The sequence below is a fragment of the Drosophila erecta genome, unplaced genomic scaffold, assembly GCF_003286155.1.
Source record: "Drosophila erecta strain 14021-0224.00,06,07 unplaced genomic scaffold, DereRS2 tig00000021-arrow-pilon, whole genome shotgun sequence".
NCBI lineage: Eukaryota > Metazoa > Arthropoda > Insecta > Diptera > Drosophilidae > Drosophila > Drosophila erecta.
In genome coordinates, this window is record NW_020825198.1 from 9,753,271 (window position 1) to 9,774,932 (window position 21,662).

A 21,662-nucleotide genomic window follows, 5' to 3' on the forward strand; every position below is an offset into this window, starting at 1 on the left:
AACTAAATTGGTTATATGAATTTTTCCAGCTTGTTGCTAGATACTCTTCTCAGTGTACATGGCTGGCAGCAAGGAGATACATGGAAAACAATCAAGTGCCTGGCGAAAAGAGCACAGCCGCCTGAGGAAAAGCGGAAAAGTGGGCAGACAAAAGATGGCCCAAGGTTTCCCACATACTTTGCCCTTCGCCCTTCCCCCTTCCCCTTCCCACCATTCACTCGTTCAGTCATTCATTCTCGCATTCATTCGGTTGCCTGGAAATGTCGCTTTGCATGTGTGAGTCCCTATATCTCCACTTCGCTTTTGGCCACAGGGCGTATACGTAATGCTGCCGCCATGGCGGCTTTTGTTCAACATGACAAAGACATGACAGCGACAGCGGCAGCGGCACGCTAGAAATACAACAACCACGAAATGGCGTTCTTTGTAATTCCTTTAATGCTTTCAAAATTCTCCATGGATTGATTTATGGACAAGGAGGATGAACCAGGAACAGGACTTAAGACCAGGCATTGACAAATCAATGGGCAGCTTTAGAGGTCACAAAGATGAGCTCGGCTCGGGGATTACAGTAGCAGGAACTTATGAAGAAATATATATCTTCTTTACGGCTTTAAATTTATTGAACTTGCTAGATGAATGTCTTCAACTCAGTTCTGGCAATGCCATTTATTAGACCGACTGACAACTGAGCCACTCCATTGTCACCAGAGAGCATTCATCAATTTCACTTAGTTTCGCATTTTGATGGAAAACTGGCAACCAGTGGAAAGTGAACTTTGGGCGGGTGGGAAAAACTCAATGGCCTTGGGTGGATAAACATTGTCTACTCCTTTGCTTTGTTTTGCTTTCATAGAAAGTTGTGCTGTAGCTGATTTGCATATAGAAAACTTGTTAATAATGCCAGCCCAGGTGGGATGGATAATGGGAAAATACCCCACCGGAACCACCCACTAAAAGCAACAACTTTTCCAACCGGCTTAGATGAAAGTTTTGTGATTGAGTTTTTGACACTTTCTGGGAGCAAATCCACGCCACGCCTTCCCAAAAACAAGGTGTTGGCACTAAGCTTGTTTTGATTTTCAGTTTATTGTTTTTGCTCAGCTGCCTCGGAAAAGTTTTTAGCTGCTAATTGCTTCGGCTCATAATTAGAACAAATGCAAATGAGTAATGCGCAAATTTTCCCCACTGACCGCAGGACCTCCGGGCCTCCAAAATATTTTGTAAATTTATGCAAATGACAGTGTGCGTTAGAATTCACGACTAATTAGCCCTCGAAAGTTAAATGGAAACACAAAGTATTCGGCATTAATTTATGTTTGGAATTCAAATTTTTGTGACGCCTGACAGTTTTTCCTTTTGATGCTGACACGATTTGCATAAACAAATGCAAACGAATGCCAAATCAACGGCCACCAAAGGCGGGCGACTGCCACGCCCACCTGCTGTTCAGGAAAAGTTTAGCCATTCAACTTTGGCCATGCAGAAGGCATTCAACATTTATTCAGATGTTGCTCTTGAATGCAACAATGTAGGAAAACTTTAGGACAACATTTCGCATGCGAAAAGCAAAAATGTTGAGTGCGATACAGAATGCAAAAGGAAACTTTAGAAACGAACTAAAAAATGTTGGAATATTTCGGTACAGTTTTTTACACAACATTAAATTGCTCGTGATAAACACTTGCATTTCACTTAAATGAAGCCATTTAAATTATTTGAAATATTTCCCGGGTGGATTCAATTAATGCGGCATGTGGTCTGTTCCACATCGATTTGGTCAACACATTAATGCGTTGCACTGGACGTTTCCGGACAAAAACAGTTTGAATTTAACGCTTGGGCCACTTTGTGGCTTAAGTAATTACAATTAACAATTGTTTTTTCCGCCGTACATAATTAATTGAAATGTAATGTTTTGGTTAAGTGGACTGAAGGGTAACCCACTGCTATTATAGTGGGATAACGAAACAATTTCGTTAAATTAAAGTTTTAATTTGATTTTTGGATTTTCATTCTGCTTTTGTATAGTAAGTTGATTGAATTGAATGACATGTTTTAGCTCAAAAGTAAGTAAATAAAAGTACTTTTAAGCCAATTACCACCGTACTGCCTTTGTCAAACCAAATAAGTTCAAAAAGCCTTTAAAAATTCACATTTAAGCCCCACAAATGAGTCTGTATACCGCTGTCTGAATTGTATTTTCCATTTTTCAGATTTTCGACAGTGCGCACTTTGAAATGCAATGTTCAAAATGCTGGTGTCCCGCGATTTTCACCGAAAATCAAAGGAAGCGAGTTGCGTTGTGAGGGGCAACAAAATCCGTGTGTTTCGAAATTCGACTGTTGTCGCTGTTGACGTTGTTGCAATTAGCCTCGCAATGCGGTTCAATTAGGGTAGTGACCGCCCCCGAGGGCTGTGGGCGTGGTCCGAAGCCCGCTAGCCGCTAATTTGCATATTGCATTACACGAAAATTTCCAAACTTGTCCGGCTTGATTAAAAATTGTACGCCGCTTATAGTGCATCAGTAATTCGATTGTCCGCCTGTTTGAAAGTGGTAACATTATTTTGTAAATTTCCCCAACGATGGCGAAGGCTTGAAGCCTTGCACTATTGATTTTACCATAAACAGCATGTTGGCAGCCGTAATGCGGCCGTTTCTCCGCCAATAAACTGAAATCCAGCTTCTCTGCCCCGTTTGGCCGGGTTTGTATTCCCTTAAAGATAAGCCCGGCGTAAACGTCAATTATGGGGGCGTACTTCCCGTAACCCAAGCCCGGATGATTGAATGACGGAGGCCCGACGTCGAAAACAAAGACCAAGCCATCGCTTAAATCTCGTCAACGACAACGGCAGCCATGGGAGTGACATTTTTTGAAAGTAATCCCGACGAAATGTTTGATTTATGTCAACGTGGCGAAAGTGCTGCAGACCATTAGTTAGTCGGGAAGTATGCGGGCCATGGGTGTAGGGTTTCTGTGGCTCAAAGGGGGGTGTTTAACTATCACAAAACGTTGTAGTTCCTTTTTGTTCCCATCCCCAACCAATGCTTAAACATGCTTCAGAAATCTAGTCACAATATCTGCAAAACAAATAAAAGTATCTGCAAGTTATCATGAGTAATTCAAGAAGGATTTTATTATTTTCGCAATACAATTTTTACATTATATATAAAATAAACATAAATGATTATTCATAAACGCATAAATCGAATAATGAAGCAATTAGTTCCACAAATGAAAGTTCAACCAGGTGGCTAATTTCAGGTCAGATACCAATAATTAATCAAACGCTTGGATACCGTAAATTGTAATCTTTAATGAGGGATTCAGTGCGGTGGGGTGTTTTGTTCCTAATTACGGGTTGCTAATCAAGCAATTAGCCAACAGTTCACACAGGAATATGACGAAGGAGAGGAGCAAAAAGCTGGCCCACAAGATCCAAATCCAAAGCAGATCTCCAACTTTGAATTCCCGGAAAGCGACATATGGAAGTGGATCCTTTTGGGAGATCATGCCAATGGTGATCATCTCGCGCAGGGTTTGCTGCTTCCAATATTCCACGATTCCGGCACTCTGAACGCGATGGATCAGATCGTTGATATGATCTTCATATATGGAGTTGGACTGCATGACCAGTGATAGAAGGACACTGGTCTCGATGATCCGCAAGCCCGGCTGAACCGTGAAAAGCGGTTGCTTGAAGAGCTCCTGTCTCTTGGCCATTATCATCCACTCGGATGACAAAGTGGAGAAAGCATTCGACCTGTTCAAACCGTTCCTTAGTGCATTATATTCGACGGTTTCCCTGAAATGCAACTGATCCTTGATGTAGTGAATGGGTCGGTCGAACACATTATTTAGGTAAAATCGTTCGGCTTCTTCAAAAAATACAGTCACCGGGGAATCCCGGAGCTGCCTAAAGTTGGAGATCTGTTGCGATGTAGGTCGCTTGGTGAGTAGCGTTTTCAGATGGGCAGCGTAGAGGGTACTTAGAACCAATCCAAGTAGAAACAGAGTGGCATTGGTGATCTTCGAGCTGATGGTATTCCTCGCCCTCATATTGAACGACTGTCCCATAATTCCCGATATCATACGTTCATTTAGCATCAGATTCGACCAATCAACGCGCTCCTTGAGCAGCAGAGGACCAAAACAAGTATCCAAAATGGTGAAAATGCTGTAGAAGATAATCAGAACGATTAGGAAATTTCCGCGAACCATTACCACATACACATCGGCGGTGGAAATTTCCTGTGCCCGTGGAACCATTATGTACCAATTTTCCATGTCGTATATATGCGAGAAAACACCCAACTCACTGGGAGTCTCAAAGCCACAGAGGCTGATAGCCATGTTAATGGTGCCGTTGAGGGTCATATTCCGCAGTAGAATCAGATTCATTCGCTCACCTGGAATAATGGGTCTTTGCCAGCGAAAAGTAAAGTTGTACCTACGGATGAATTCCAGTAAAAATTTATACACGTAGCCCGTCATTTGCAGTTCGCCTGTTTTCGCATTGCGAAATACAATCGAACGGGGTGGAAACTGATCCGGCAGAGTCACTATATTAATGCCGAAATAGTTTCGAACCTTGATAAAGATGGGTGATTCGGTGGGGTTTACTTCCAGCCACTGTTGCGGAGCGTAGGGCTGGAGTCGATATATCCTATTTCCCTGTCCAATTACGGCGACGTGGAGGAAACGCAGGTGCTGAGCGTCTTTGGCAACGTCAGCCGTTGGGACTTTCTCCCATTTCCTCAGTAGCAACACCCGCACTCTTCTCATATTTAGGAGACTCCGGTCGAGAGCCTGCCACAAATCCAAGTCCCAGTCCGAATTTCCGGTTTGCCAGATAAGGACGAGCATTTCGCTGTTGTAGCTGCCCCTCACATAGAAGTCCATCTGTTCGTTGAAACTGAAAACCGGCCAGGGAAATCTGTCCACGTCAGACGCATTGCCATGCTGGCTATGTTGCAGCAGAAGAACCGACTCGTGGTGCCTGTCCTGGTAGATGCTGGACAGGATTGGGTTCAGCCAGCTGGTCTCGTTGAAGAGCAGCAAAACTGGTACCAGTATCGGCCACATATCCTGGCTGAATGGTTGGAAAGTCGGGCAGGTCGGACATTATCTCTCAAATAAACGCTAATTAGCGGAGGTTACAAATGATTTGGGGGCTCGCTAATGGACTACGGATTGTAGGGCATTGAAAAATGGGCGTCATTAGCATTAAGTTTTACGGCTTGAATGCGCCTGCTTACGGGCTCAATTATAAGTTAAGGAAAATCGGGGTAGTGGAAATTTGGGTGAGTGGGCGTCAGTTATTTCCATCTCCGGTTGAATATTTCACAATGATTTGTGTCTTGACTGGGATATTTGAACACTTCTAATTGCCTCGGCAAATTGTTTTCCCTGTTTTTTGGGAAAATTGGCATTTATGTGTGTATCATCCTTAGTCCTTCATCCTTTTGACTCCATTAAGCTTGCTTGCAATTGATTTTGATATTTGATACAAGCCGGTTGCGGTTTGCAAACAATATTTATTGCATTCTGTAGATTGATACCTCTTGGGACTTGTAAGGCAAACTAATTGCTTTGCTTGAATTATGTATTGTTTTAACTTTAGCCCAGCCACAAGCCATAACTTCAAACTGCTCATTAAGTTTTCAACAAGTTCTTACCACTTCCGCTTCCTGGCTGCTTCATTCTACTTACACTTTTCCTTCAATTAAGCAAGTTAAATGTGGGAAAATGCCAGTGTGGAGTGGGAAAAACGCTGAATGAGTCAAGTGCGAGCTGCTTGAGGAGCGTGTCGCATTAATTTTCACGCGAGTGCATATTTGATTTTCCTTTTTTATTCATATTTCAGTCGTCTGCTCTTATTTCGTGCTTTTGCATAAAGTCGAGACGGGCTTTTCATTTCCTGCTCCTCAAAGTAGTCGTCGTTGACATGCATAAAATTGCGATGAATTGTTGCTTGGCATAAATTTTGTCATACGTCCTCCTTTCCAAAGGACGCCAGCTTTTCTCTCTAGCCGTGCAACACGGCGTATGCGTAATGTAACATTAATTGTATTTATTTGCCCTGCTGATTGATTTGCCCAGCTAAGATGGATTTTACGGCCAACAACTTCTAGCCAGGATAGCGCTAGACAATTTGGTTTATCAAAGTCATTTGGCTTCTGGCCTACAGGCAGCCACGCCCACATAAATTAACGCAGACTTAACGAAGCGTTAACACAAAGGACAAGGACGAGAGCCCCCCAAAAAAAAACAGCTGCCAAACTCAGACTCCGTGCGACAATAAATTTATTGGTTTCTTCCTGAAGCTTATCAAGTTCGCCTCGTCTGCTCATCTTGTTCATCGCACAACATGTGCAGTAAATTTTTATGTCAAATGGGTTTCGCCTCCATATCGTAATATAATTTATGCAGAAAATAATGAGCGTGCTTTTAGGCGCTGCTCGAATGGGAAAAGATGCGTGTGGATGTGTGTTGGCAAAAGTTATTAATTGATTTGGCTTTAAACCAGCTCACTCAAGGGCTCATCCCTAAAAAGTTGAACCAAGGTGGGCGGGAAATTGAAAAAGCTGTTTTTTATTTTTTGTATTCCTAACCACTTGAAACCCGAAGCCGTATCCTTGTTGATGGGATTGCCTAAGTAGGGTTGCTTAAGATATTTCGACAATGTGTTAAGTGAAAATTGACACAGGCCAAGGGGAAAACTTGCCATGATTGAACGGCTTTTGGGAAATGGCTTTAAAGGATCTGTGATGCGGTAGCATTTTAAAGTTTTTTTGCCAGCCCGCAAAAGTTGGCCACGCTAAGCTGTGTGAAATTGTTCGCCGTTTTGCGGGCGCCATTTTCAGTTGTGCGCTTTTTTAATTAAAAAAGTGGCCGTGCGGGAGGTGGAGTGCAATCTGAATACGGCGACAGCCATTTGAACTTGTTCCTTGCCTGTTTTAATTTCCAATCTCTATTCCTGTGCCGCTGTTGCAGGAACTCTGGACAAAAAAGTAATTAAAATACTGCAAATATTTGCCCAGTTCGAATGCATTCTCGCTGCATCTCGGCCAAGTCGCGCTCGAATCCTTGACCGCATTCCGTATCCTGGCACATCCTGGCATCTAATGCGGCTAACTGCGAGCAGTCTGCTGGCATCCGTATCCTTCCTTCATCTGTCTGCGTTCCGTGTCGTTTGCCTGACAACCAGGACGCATCCTTTTCGAGTTTGCGCTTGTTTGTCATCCTTTTTGCGGTCTCCACAGCTTTGGCCCTCCATATGATTGCGGCTTCATGCTTTTGCATATTTTACCATGAATACAATTTCTGCACCCACACACACAACCGCACGCACAGGATCCGCTGGAAAAGGGCGAATTATGCGTGAATACTCGCAGATATGCGAACTGAGTTGTCAACAAGCTCAGGTTGTGGCTGTCTCCAAAAACCACCGATATATTAGGTTACTTTCGGTATGCCCACAATTTAGTTGTCAGCCTCGATTCCGGAAAATGTAGAGGACATTGCTGATAAGCTTCTGTGCTATGAATGGCAATTCGTTGGGTTTGTGTAGGACTTTTTTAGTTTTCAATATTCATGTTTCCATAAAAATAATATTTTAAAAGCATAAGGCACGATAAAAAGAGTCTTAGTATGAATAACTTAACGTTGAAGGAAGGAAGTTGTATGTAATATATTTGTTTAAAATTATTATTTAAAAAAACTATTTATTTGAAAAGGAATATAAATGATATACCATTTCTGAGTGCCTTGCTCAATGTCTTGTTTCAGTAATGCAATTAGCACAAGCAGAATTTAAGTTCTTTAAAGTCGGTGCTTCAGTTTTAGATCGCCTTGCATTGTTTGCCCAGCCAGACTCCTCAATAAAAGCCCTTGTGTGCTGGGCCATGTTTGACAATGTTTGACCATGTTTACCCTGTGGCTGTCTTCGCATCTGAAGGCGACTGGAAGAGAGCCACAGACTCTGGCCGCACAAAAACCAAAACAGAGAACTTGGCCAAAACGCTGGGCCATGCTGAAGCCCCCGCACACCCCACCCTCCCCTTTGGCCCACTCCATGGAAAATCCTCAGCGAGCACGTGTATTTGAGTCGATTTGATTGGCCAACGGCTTTCGCTTTTCGTCACCGCAGAGAGCGAGCGTTGCCGAGTGCGGCCACAGTGAAACGAAGAGAGCTGGCTAAGAGCGCGCCGAAAACTGGTTTTCCGGAAAAGCACCCTGTAAGCGGCAGAGTGCTTTTCTGCTAAGCGAAGCGGCCGAACAGCCGCAGTTGTTGTTCGGCGTTCTTTGTGGCCAGACACCAGCGTATACGTATACGCAACGTCATCGTTCGTCTGACGTCGCTTCGAAAAGCGAGAAAAGTTCTGCTTACCGGTTCTATTTTCGAAATATCTAAGTAACGGTCGCATATCGGTTTCGTCGTTGCACACGCACGTAATTCGAGTCAATCTCCGTTAATGTTTAAAATTCAACAACATACATAGCCCACACCGCCATCCAAAATACATAAGGTACTAGCTATTGGTATTCTTATATCCATATTTATTGTGCGCTGCATTCTCGAAAACGGGTTTTACGGCATTCCCAATTCAATTCTGCACTGGCATTTTTTATGTTCGTGACGAAAGTGAAGTTCTACCCGATCATAATCTAACCATTTCCGTTTCGAAAGTAAGCAAAGCAAATAAACGGTGATTTGCACAAAAAAAGAAAAAGGTACAAACAGTGTAAAGCAGACTGGCAAAAAAGTTATTTAATATTCATACCCGTGGTAGAATAAAATCTTCCACAAACAAACATAGCAACAAGTCGGCGCCAACTCCCTTACTAAAAAAAGTAGAAAGACAAAACCAAACTCAAACAACGCTATGTTTATTAACATTCAGCTGAGAGCTTTGGATAGGTAGAAAAGCCTCGTCTTCCGAGAATTGGCAGTTAATTTTCGAAATCACCTCCCCAGCAAGCGGAATTAAGAAAAAATATAAAAGAACCGAAGACGAGCCGAGACCTGTTAAATGCCCGTAGGTGTTCACTGTGTGTTTGTGTTTGTGTGTGCGAGTGGTGACTGTGTAACTATATACCCAAATGCGCAAGAAAGAAAAGTTATAGCGGTGAGTCCCCACTTTCCGATGACATTCGAGAACTATTCGAACCACCCACGCCGCCAAAGAAATGGAAAGTTTTTCGCTTAGACTGTGAAAAAACTAGTGAAGATGAGTATTTTTCGCAGATCGCAGCTAAAAAACTGATTACGCGACGCTTTGCGTTCTAGATACATTTTGGGCTGCAGTGCAGATCTGGCGAGATATTAGTTGAATGTGTGCCAAAATGAGACGCGGAATACGGCCACCAGCGTGTTTATTATTTTTATAATTTATTGCCCAACAATAACAGCATATGCATATAAATTATATATATTTTTTTTCGGTACGAGAACTGTTTGATTGCCGCTTACAACGCAGCATTCTGATTCTGGTGAAATGCATCTGAAAGATACACACGAATGCAGACTGACACGGAAACCGGCGAGGCAGACGCATAATAAACGATAAATTTCAGGGCAATGACAAAATTGCTGATAACTGACCCACCAACATTTCAATTCTCTACTCTACCCTCTTTGTTTGATCATTAATATCTTTTAGTTTAAGATATACTTACTATGGCAAAGTTCGGTTTCAAGGCTAGTCGGAATCTTTAGAGCTATATTTTATGTGTATCTTGGGGCTTAAAACGCTTAGCTAATGATTTCCAAAGTGAATGAATTTCCCGAAAAAAGTACAAATTCAATTCTAGCCCCGCCATTCCCAGTTGATTTGGCAATCGCTGTTTTGCCCAACAAATTTATGTTTTAATTTTTTTTGGTTTAGACCAAAAAATTTTGTTGAGGTGCGTTGCGGTCGGGGGTGGGGTTGCCTGAGTGGCCGCCTGCTGCTATTTATAGGCGCTCAACAAACATACACACACGCATACACACACACACACGTCCATTCGCTCTTTGAACAAAATGTATCTTATAGATACACAGGCAAAAAGTTTTGCATCGCCCAGCCGACTCCTCTGCTTCTTCCCCATATGTCTGGGATGTCTGCCTCATAAATATACGATATGCACATGTATGTATGTGGCCAAAACGACAATGGCGAGACGCACAGAACACAATCCAGTCGGCAGATCGGGATCTTCTGGCCATCTCCCGAGTTTCTAAGGCGAAGCAAGTTGCCTTTTTGTTCCCGACTGTGGCAGGCAGTTAGTTTCTGTGAAATCGAAAACAAGATTGATGCCTTTGCAGCCGGACTTTCTTGGCCAAATGGGAGACAACGCAGCTGGCATTTGTTGGCCATCGGTATCTGCTTAATTGCCACTGTTCATCTGTTTATTAAAGAAAATAACAAACAGGCAACCCGCACGGGAACTTGGCAATCTTTTCTTTCAAGTTTTCCCGAAAAGAAATACTCAAAATACCAATCAGTCCGCGACCAGTTTCGTTTTTTCTTGCATAATCCGCTCGGCAACAACTGCTTGCGGCAAGTGCAACTGCAACCGCGGAGGCTGCGACTGCGCAGTAAATATCTTTTTTCATTTTCTTTTGCCTTTAGTTTTTCGATTCGTTTTGGGGCATGACAAAAGCTGGCAAGCGATTCGCTTCATTCGCTGCTACGTAATTGCAAGTTCGAGTGCAAAACTTGAAAAACGGCCACAAATTGCAGCTGACTGCAGTTGGGCTTTGTTTGCTGGCCATCCCGCTTGCACTCGCTTTTGGCCAATATCTGCTCAGATATCTGTACATATATATTTATAACTCGTATATTGCAAGAACCGGAAAGGAAGTGAGCGTGTAAGTTACCAAGACTTTGACTCCGAATCGAAATACGGCTGCCACTCGAAACCGGTTCTCAGTTCTCGGCTCTCGTCTCGATTGCTTCTTTTCCAAGAAGCACGCCTTTCAGGGCTCGCCAAGTCATTCACTTGCAACCGATTCGAGTTTTTTCCGTTTTGTTTTCAGCTGGCTGCGCAGCCGCGTTGCAGTTGCAGTGGCAGTAAGTGTTGCAGCTGCATTTGTTGTTGGCTGCGCGGGCGCAAGAACAAATCGGAGAATCTGCAGAAGCTGCACTTGGCAACAAAAGCTGAGAGAGTTTGAGAAATTTCAATGATCTTGGTTTAAGCATAAACAAATAGGTTATTTTTTAATAATGAAAGTTTATGAAAAGAATAATGACTTTTGTGAGCAGTATTAAGTTTAATCTGAGCTTTTTCAAGAACGTTTTCTTAAGTGTAGTGCAAAGAAGCACGAGTCGCCGAACAATGCGAAACCGATAGCTGCTCGTTCGCCAGAAGATAGAAGGTAGAAGAATCCGAAGAGCGACGTGCGTAGCATGGAGCTTCGACTTTGGTGGTTGCACCACCGGTGGGAAGGGGCGGAAGGGGCGTGACAGTGGTGGAGGTGGGTGCTAAGTGCTGGGCAACTTGAGTGCCGACTCTTGCATTTCGCTGGCTGGCTTTTTGTCTAGTACGACGCATGTGCAGCCCGCTTTTCCGAGGTACTTGAACCTTATTGTCCATATAAGTAGGAGTGTGTATCTGTGTGTGTGGCCACAAAATGGCGGAGGAGCTAAGGTAGCTAGGTACATATATCTAGCTCCTAACGCGATGATATGTGTTCCTGTGGGCGAACGAACATTGAACTTTGGTCGGAGAGCAAGGAAGTACATATATGGAGCAAGCAAAGGGCTTGAAAGCAGAAACATAATGGGAGGTAAAGAGCTTCAAGGGAAATTGAAAAATGTTCAAATACTTGAATAAACTTGTGATAAGTGTTTTTAAGCATTTAAACAGTTTACAAAGTTAGTAGATATATTTTGAACAATTTATAATAACAAATCAGTAGAAGTACTTTGTGAAAAAACTGCTGAAAATAACAAAGAAATTCCCTGATTTATCAACCTTTCAAACGTACAGCACTCCAAGCTCAAACAATTTCCAAACAGAAGCCCCATTAGGTTAAACTCCACGGGTCAAGTTCTGCACCTTCCTAATCCCCGCCTGAATGCAGGCTGACCTCAAAACAAAGCTGATTTATGTCGCTCCCCAAAAAGTGTCAACTGGCGGCCAGCCTCAACCCAATGGCCTCCATTCCATTCGCTTCGATTCGAATCCAATCCGATATCCGAATGGTAGGAGGGGGGAGGGGCGGTATCAGCTGCTGGCAATTTGAACTCAATCGACACCCAAATTGATAACTTAATGCGAGACAAAGAGGCAGTGTGCAAAGTGAAAGAGATGGGGCATGGCTTTAAAAAGTTGGCTCAGCATATTTATTCACTGGAGAGAAGACATTGCCAAGCAATTCGAGGCTGCAAAAAAAGGAGCCAGATAAACAAACGAGGCAACAACTAAAGTCATCTCTGGGCCCCTTGTTTTGTTGCCATTTTTGTTGTAACATTTTTTTGTAGTTGTTTCCGATGCTCTTTGTTGTTATTGGAGCTGCGCTTCGGCTGCCTTGTCATTTACACGCGTAAACGTCCGTGACCCTCTGGCCCGGCTTTCAACTGACTCCGCCAACTGGGAGGCTCCAAGAGACAAAGACGGCACAAAGAGCGAGAGACAGCGGCGTGAAAGAGACAGGGCGAGGCGGTGCGAAAGAGACGGGGATGCTAACCAGCTGTTGACGTTAAGTTCAAACTTTTGCTGGGGCTTATAAACTTATTAGGCGGCCAAAACGGGGCATGAGAAAATCGAAAATATTTAGCACTCACTAAAAAGAAACCCTGGAATTAGATAGTAAATGATGATTAACAGATTTAAAGATCTGTATATATTTAATGCTTTATTTATAACTCCATATAGCAATAAATTTAACAATTTAAATGTATGCAAAATTAATGTAGTCTGGCGATGCCAATTTATGGAACTAATTTTATTTTCATTTGCTAGATCGAAAGAAGACAAATAAAAAGACTAAAAAAGAGTTAAAGTTTAGCTCGACTTCATAAAATTGTATACATGCCTATTAAGCAGCTTGACTTAAAAATTCAACATTGATTTAACCAACCAAATTTAAAATGTAAGGCCTGACAATACTGAATAATTGAAATGGAATTAGCACGCCAGCTTTTGTTTAATTTTGGATTTAGAACTATCACAAAAAGCGCAACAAATTGGCAGCGAAGTTGTGAGTCATAGAAAGTAATTTAAAGAGAAATTTAAAGTCCAGACTTATTAAACTGCAGACTCTCTGTAAATTCATAGGCCAACTTAAAGAGACGAACAAAGAAACCAAAGTAGCCAATAACCAGTAGTTGAGCTTAAAGTTTTGCTGTGTTTGCTTACAGCAGGCACCTAATATAGTGAAAAATTATTAATAGTTAAATACTATTAATATTTTCACATTCATTCATATATTAATGTATATATTGTATACATATATACACCACCTAAAATAGGCGTGTGTTAAGTCATCGGACTAAGAAAAACACATAAGATGAAAGGGTCTTATTACAGTAGTTGTATATTTGAATTAACTTTATGAACGCGTTGACGCATCTCACAATAACCATGTGAAAATAAGCAATATAGTATTTCATGGGCCGAGCTCAACACTTCCGGAGCAACAAATCGAATTACGAATTCACAGCTCGAATGTGACACGTGTATGTAGGTGGGCTGGCGTCCAAGTTCCAATGCGAATCGAAAACCCAATTCAAAATTCGATTGGTAACGGTGTCATCGCACCACGAGCTCGACTAGTGAGCGAGTCAATTAAAGCTCGTGATTAGCATGCTGTTGCTTTCCAGCGAACCCAAAGCTGACTCAAATCATTCAGCTAATGACTCACTTTAATAGACAGATCGATGGATGGACGAGTCGCAGCGATTAGGCGTCGTTTGATTACAGAAGAGTACCGCCAAGTCGGGCTCCAATAATGCCTTTCTACTTTTCTACCTTTTCATCACTGATATCTTTTTTTGTTTCCTCTCCACTTGCAGATACAACGCAGACACTGGCGATTTCATAATAAAACGTAAAAGCAGCAGTACGACCAAAGAATCCAACTGACGCAATTCAATTGCCAGCATCACAGTAACCGCAAGCTCATAAATTGAGATTAAGCAAGAGCGCTCAACTTGGCCAAGAGGAGGTTCGGGTACTCGGAGGGTTTTGGCCAACAGCACAGCCATTGCAATAGCAAATCAATCACTGAGCGCTCGTCGCCCCACCGCAATTTGCATGAGCCAACTCGGAAGCAGCCAGCAGAATCCGAGTCTGAATCCGAACCAGAATCCGAATCTGAATCTGAATCTGAATCAGCCGACACAGATTCAGATACAGGGCCATCAACAGCAGCATCCTACCAGCCAAAATCAGCAGCCAAAGCGTCGGCCAAGTGGCGTTTTATGGCAATTGCGCCATCAGCTGCAAAAGCGTAGCACGAGGAAGATGAAAACCATTTCATGATACTACAAGTGGTCCGAATCGGTGCTATTGAACTATCTGAGAATGCCGTCGACGCCGTACGATCTGGTCCAGGATGACCAGGATCTGCGGGTGCCACTCCACGCCGAGCAGGCCTTCTTCCACGGCATCACATTTCAGGCCAAGGTGAGTCAGGGGATCAAAGGAATTTATTCATTTTTTCAGATCAGAGAAGTGGGTTGGGCCTCTATCTTTAGCAGCATTCCTACAAAGAGATCTATCGCTGTTAAGTGTGTTTTTATGTTTCAATAAATTCATCATTTGGATAGTTTCATCTCTTGTGCTTGAAAAGCACATAAATTTTCTTTTGCATATAGAGTTTGCAATTCGCTTCGGCTGTTGTACGGAAATTTAAAACAGCTTTGAAATACTTTCTACACAAGAGTATAACTTTTAAAGCTATTCAATTTACACTTAACGGACTTCTTTGATATCATTTACGGATTTCTTATTCCATTTTTGTTATTCTTTAAGTATCAACAATCGTTTTTTCATGCGTCATAAAATGGAAAGGAATTTAAAGATTATTTGAAAGTTTTATTTCAGCTAGCTTGTCATCATAAAAGTGTTCATTAATTTTGCATAGCAAACATTGTCGTTAATTTATATTGCGTTGCTTACAAAGCTATTCACGTTTAATTTAATTTGTCTTAAGTGAAGTATCATTTAAAATAATAATAAAATAATAATGTTAAGATGATTGTGGAAATACTTTTGGCTAAACACTATTAATTTTTATTCGACTTCTGGGTATATAATTATTGGTTTTTCTGGAATATTCTTCCGCAGAATTCCTTACATTCTTCTGTGATATTCGTAGTGTGTAAATCGGAGATAAAATTCAAACAAACATCTCGTATTTCCAATTTTACGTTTGTGACATTTGAGCGAGTAAACTGTTCCTTACAATTTGTAAATGCAATTAAATTTGTTTGCCATATTTTGCTTTTGGGTAGTCGGTTTCATTTATATTCAGCATTTTTCGATGCTGCTGCGGTTGACGGAAGCGGCAATAAAGAGTTTTCAACGCAAAGAGTTAGTCAACTGTCACAATTACCGGGCGGCTTGGTTTTTGTTATGTATGCTGATACATATCTATATATCTACATAGGGGGATTCAAATTGTAAACAAAATTTCCATTGCTGTGCGATTGTCTGGGTATCGTGTTCAATTATTCGGCATCGCATTCTGAGCATTTGTTTAGTTTTGTGTGCGTTTTTTCTGCCTTCGATGTTTTGCTAGCCTCTTTTGTTTATTATTTTTGTTCAATGTGTGGAAATTGTTTGCATGCCCAGCTGCTGCTGCTGTTGTTGTTGTTATTATTGTTATTGTTATTATTGCTATTATTGTTCTTTTGATTTTGATTCGATCAGTTACATGCGGTTGACCAAAATTTCAATTAATTTTGCCTGCAAGATTGATGAGCCTGTTTGGCGCCCCAGTGAAAGGTAGCTTCATTGCCCAGGGAAAATGGAAAATTGAAGCCATGTGAGTATGGAGTTTGGGCTGGGTGTATGACAAGTTCATGACATGAGTGTCTTTTGTTTGGCCATTGACTTTGGCTCAGCTGCCATTGGCCAAACTTTGTATGCAAATCATCTGCAACATTAGTCGCATCATTCTCACGTATTCCAGGCATCATTGTTTCGTTATCAAAGTTGCAGAGAGCCTGGTATTTTGCATAATTTTGCTTGTGTTGCATGGCATTGCACTTGGAGTTGTGTTGCAGTTGCAGTGCCAATTAAATCCACTCGATTTTCCGTTCCGAATTGCGGGGGTAGCTCAAAATTACAGCAAACATTTATGCTTTGACAACTGTTGAAGTGGTGCACTGAAAAAATCTCACTTGCATAAAACGGTAGCTATAATTCAATTAAATTAGTAGCTGATACGTATTAGAATGTAATTTGTGTGCTTTAAGCTGATGAAACTGGAAGGCTAGTTAGTTTTTACCTTAAAAATAAGAATTTAGTTGCATTTCCCTTGCCTTCCAAAGTATTGTATGAAAGGTCCCATTCAAAGTCAAGTGTAAACCCAAAAAGTATGCGGAATATTAACAATGGAATATTTTTTTTGTGTAGACCAGGTTTTTCTTTGCCTTCCCATGCACGTGCTCTTAGTTTCCTCCCGCCGTTCAACGTGCACCGCCCAGAAAAGAAAAACTCCACTATTATTTGCATTTTTCCATAAGCAAAACATCGGAGAAAAGTCTAAAAAAAGTTTTGCACTCTGTTACGCTCTTGCAGTTTTCGCTTTGTTTGTGCATTTGCTTCAGCTGCAGCTTCAGTTTTGTTTTGGCATCGCCGTTTGTTTGTTTGTTTGTTTGTTTTGGCTGAGCCTCGCTTTTGGCCCAAACGGTGAATATACCCGTACCGTTAGCGATTTGCCATATATACTCGATGGCTAACCCAAATAAGATGAACAAGCCAACAAGCCCAGCCCACTGCAGTTTCCGAAAGACAACAAAAAATATATATGTACTTTTGTGCTGTGTCAGCGCCGAAACTTCATCTGATTCATCCGATTCATCTGGCAGGGTGTCCAGTTGGAATTATGCGAGTTCTGAATCACCAGGAGCCAACTAACGAGTGCTAACGAATAGAGTGTCCTGAAGCCGTGGAATATCGGATGGAGATTTGTGTGATTTCTGGGATTTCGCCATAGACTTTACTGCTTAGATTAATTGAATTTCACGCTTTGATTTCGCGATTTTTGCCCGAGCCCCAGAGCCATGCTGCATAAATCTTTCAAAAGGTGTATAAATTATTTCCTCACACGCACCAATCGACCGGCGCCCGAAATTTTGTTTTCTTCGCACTTTTATGTATGTATTTCGCTCGGTTTTTTGTTTGTTTGCTTGCCGCCTGGCAACACGGCGTATACTTAACACGGATTTTTGCCCGTGATTTTGGCGAGTTCTGCTATACCAGACTACGCTGCCCTATGAAATATTTATACGATTGCATCCGATTCAAGTCGATTTATTTGGGCTTAACAACTTCCGACTTGCGTATGGGGAATTTATGGCCCTTTGGTTCATCAATTATTTGAGCAAAGTGGAATACCGCTGATGGTTCGGATCAAATCCAGAGGGTTTAAACTTTGCCCAAAAAATGTATTTATTTATTTATCTGTAAAGGGGCAGGCAACTGACACGTCCTTATTGGAGCCGCTTAAAATAACAGAAAGTAGTGCGAATTTAAATTCGATTTCCATTCCAGAATGGGCCCATTTCCGGGCCATATAAAAATCACGTTAATTATCGTTTCCTTCGTCGCGCGTTATGGTCTCTCGGAAAATATAAAATATGAAATCATGTTCATCTTCCATTCTCCACGATGCGATATTATTTTTATTTTCGGAATGAAAAGAGCTACGCTCGAGGTAAAATTAATTATTATTTACAAAATAATATTAATTAAGGCGAAGGTGAAGCGCATATGTTCCAAATTTCCCCAACACAATCCAAGGAAAATCGGAACGGAAAACAAAACGAAAGAAAAGCAAAATACTGGCGAATACGGGGGCACATAAAAATATTAAAAAACAAATAAAATGGAGACGGCCACACATGCCAGTGGTCCACGTGCTACGAAAGTTTGTGTGTGCCTTGGTTTTTCTCAGTTTTCCTTTCGTTTCGTGTTGTGTTTACCCATTTTCCATGTGTACGCAAAATTATGAATGCTGTTCAGACAACCCGTATACGCAATATAGTCCCATCCACCCGCTGCTCCTGCTATTCTGTTTATCTGCGAAGGCAGACCTCGTTTTGTTTTTAGAGGTACTGGAGACCTGAGGACAGAAACTCCGGTTCTGCTGCCGCTGCCTCGTCATATATCAATTTCAATTATCTTGCATTTCCGTTGAGGCCATGGACATTTCAAAAGCATTCTCCCATATATAAATTATATTGGCAGCGACGAAAAGGGACGACGGCCCAAAAAGGATTATGCGGCCTGCAATTTAAGTTGGGTCCTGCTCGTCCTGGTCTCGGTCCTGATTGTCCTGGTCTCGGTCCTGGCTTTTATCAGCCGCAACTGACACCAGCAGGCCCTCCGAGGAAGGCGTGAAAAATGAGTCATAAAATTCAAATAAAATTCGAGAGTCCTTTGCGCACCAGAAGTTTGCGTTTTATGTGCTTCCTTAAAGCGTTCTTTCATAGATTTCAGAGATTTTTTCTTTTTTACATTTCCGTTCTCGTGTTTGCTTAACCTTTTGCGTAAAGTTCAATTTGCTCGTTAATATCTTGATAAACATTTGTTCTACCGCTGGATTTTCCTCCACTGGCATTGCGCCATTGCCAATTTGGTTCAGGTTTACATGAGATAATTAACACGCCCCACCGCAGCCCGGATTTTATGGCCAGCACTTTTGCTCAATTCGCAGCTCATCTGCGGAAAATGGCACGGCACCATCGCACGGCATCGTCAACAAATGGCTGGTATGCATCCAGTATCCAGCTTCAATCCCAATCCCGATTCCGATCCCCTTCACTGCATTTGTGATTATTCTTGTGGTGGCAAAACGCATTTGGCGGTTGCCTATAGCATCCACATAATGCAAACAAACAAGCTGTCGCTGTTGGAATTGGACTTTATGCATACGGGGTGTTTTTGTAATGGCATTGCGCCTGGGATCCAATAATAAAATTCAATATTTTCAGTTACTTAAAAGTGCTATAAAAATAATAACGGCCAATGGCGGAAAATGTAATTTTCTTTTGGCCCAACAAATGGCTTTGGGTTATCATATTCAGTGCAAATTATCGGCTAAATGCTTTTATGGCTTGATTCCGGGCACCCCTCCAAAGGATATTCATCGATGTTCATGAGTGTGTGAGTGTGCGGAAATGGTTTCCATTTGGTGGATTCAACGACTGGCTGGGGGATTCATTTGAATTCGATGGGTTGTGGGGCCACGTCGTGATACCTCTCCATTCATTCTTTTTCTCTGCTTTAGCCAATTGCTCTTCCAATTCTGTTTGATTATTACAGATTCATTCCGCTCATTTCTGAGCTGATTGCTTGGCTGAGCTAATCGATTTTTCTTGTTGCTCCCCGTACAACCATTCCGCGTTTGGGTTGCACCACTTTGGCTTAGCAGCGCCAGTAGATAGGGACATTATTGGCCACCTACTTCAGCTTCTTTGGGCCATAATTCTGCGGCTGTATTCGCGTTTAATGTGTGTCAAGTGTCGCATTAATGCTGGTCGTCAAGGATTAAGTGGCCATTACTTGTCCGGACTTACGGACTTTGGTTGGCTTATCTAGGGTGTCGCTAGCCAGCTCATTGATGATGATGATTCACTCACTCAGCGGTGGCCAATCGACGTCGCTGATCAGTGGGCCATGAATGCTGCACATGATCTACTTCGGTCAGCTCATTTATTATCTATTACACAATTTTCTGTTGCAAATTGGCTCGAATTTCGCAATTACACCTGGCGCAGCTGGGGCAAACGTGTTCCAATGACTGCCAATGAGTCAGGCACACCGACTCTCGCAGCCGCCGTCGAGGAAAATGCTTTCTCACCCACTCCAAACCAGACAGCCATCCCTGTTCCTGGCCAAAATTGGTAGCACACGCAAATGTGCAAACTTTTGGCCGGCCAGCGATGTTGTGGGTGCCTAGCGAAGCGCTGAATGGCGGAAGTTGCAACGCCAGCTGCCGTGGCACGCTCTTTTCTGGCGTTTTCTAAACCAGGCCCATAACCACCGACCCTTGTGCCTTTCCCAGGCCGCTGACAGCTGTTTGCGCTGCTTACTGGCCAACTGGGCTTGGCCGTGGCCCAAACAAAGCAAATGAAGCAGCACAATCGAAGCGGGCTGGGTTCAATATTATGATGCCCACTACTCTGTGGTACAAAGGGTATATGCAACGTATGATGAGTCATGATTTTTTAGCTCTGCTCGATCTCATAACTTAATTTTTATACGATACGAACTTGGAGCAGGGTATAGCAAATTCGAAACTTGCTTGTGTCACCCCTTCCATCTTTGTTTTTCGGTAATGACAAGCGATCTCTGATCATTTTCTGCCAATTTTCCCATTCGACCAGAAGCAAATCGAAAAGGGTTTCAGCAGAGACTCGTTAACTGCCGCCGCTCACGTTTCATTCATTCTTGGAAAAAAAAGATGGAAAATTATCTGTGCCGCTGCATCAAAAGCGCCGGGAGCTGGGAGCTGGAAGCTTCTCTTCTCCCAGTCTAATCAGTGACAACCAGCAAGAGCTGCAGCCATCGGAAAAACTGCAATTGAATTCATTTCGCTATGCGATCTTTCACAGTTTTCCCTGGGCTTTGGCTGTTCCTTATCTCAGCGACTGTCGACGGTCGACTGTTCCTGCTACTGCAGCAGATACAGATACATATACAGATACAGATACAGCTACTGCGCTTGCCTTTGCTGTCGTTTTGCTGTCAAGTGCAATTATGTGCCACCATTCACAGCGACCTTTGACATTGCCGCCATAGACTCACAAAGAGATTGGCGTCATGGGGCAGAGATGGAAGATGGAGGATGGAGTGCGCCGATGGAGGATTGCGGACTCAAATGGAAGGGCACCGCTGAATGGCTTTTTTGTGGCAAGCCAGTCAACTGCTTAAATCAACTTTATGGCCAATAATTAGCTTTGGCGGATCTACAATTGTGTTTGGATAAAAAAAGTGCCTTGGCCCAAGATTTGGGCCAAAGTAAAAGTCCATGAAGGTTTGTTTTGCATCAACAGTCCAGGTCTTAGAATATAAATACAATTTTAAATTATTTTGTATTATCTAAATTATTTATTGCTGCCCATGACCTGTTTTGTACACAAGTGCTAATTTTGCAAAGAAAATATACATATTTCTGTTTCTGATGTTTGTTCATGGTTGTAAAATTAATTTCTGCCAACGAGAACACGATTTTAAAATACATATCTGTTCAGATAATTGTTTCGAGGAATTGCCTTTGTGTTTATTTAAAACATATTAAAAAGGGCAATGAACAAAAATCGACCACTTCGTAGCAGCAAATCTATTCAGTTTCAAAATATATAAATGTTTCAATGTATTCCTGTACATTCTTGTTGGAAAATTAATTGTGTACCCTCGAGGAAAATGTTCAACTGAGTGCGTGGGCGAAGCCTTAAGCTGCGAAGGAAAAGGAAAATGGGCGAAGCTGGATTG

General features: G+C 42.2%; 2 protein-coding genes across 6 annotated transcripts in view; one reads left to right on the top strand and one right to left on the bottom strand.

Moving 5' to 3' along the window:
- Positions 1 to 3,342: 3,342 nt before the first annotated feature.
- LOC6545823 lies at positions 3,343 to 5,714 on the bottom strand. Its single transcript, XM_001972156.3, has 2 exons — positions 5,681 to 5,714; positions 3,343 to 5,094 (listed from the first exon to the last, which is right to left on the bottom strand). Exon 2 carries the CDS (start codon positions 5,085 to 5,087, stop codon positions 3,357 to 3,359), a length of 1,731 nt encoding a protein of 576 aa, XP_001972192.2. The 5' UTR covers positions 5,088 to 5,094; positions 5,681 to 5,714; the 3' UTR covers positions 3,343 to 3,356.
- Positions 5,715 to 8,278: 2,564 nt separating this feature from the next.
- Positions 8,279 to 21,662, top strand: part of LOC6545824 (capon-like protein) — a 48,675-nt gene continuing 35,291 nt past the window's right edge. For 2 of the 5 annotated variants that reach the window (XM_015158395.2, XM_015158397.2), the window contains exons 1-2: positions 8,279 to 8,533; positions 14,009 to 14,621. In XM_015158395.2, coding sequence (XP_015013881.1) covers positions 14,520 to 14,621 — 102 coding nt within the window. In that variant the 5' untranslated portion in view covers positions 8,279 to 8,533; positions 14,009 to 14,519. The other 3 variants (XM_026976879.1, XM_015158396.2, XM_026976880.1) reach the window with 3 other exon arrangements.

Coding starts and splice junctions, on each gene's coding strand:
- LOC6545823 (XM_001972156.3), bottom strand. CDS start 5,087: ATGTGGCCGATACTGGTACCAGTTTTGCTGCTCTTCAACGAGACCAGC.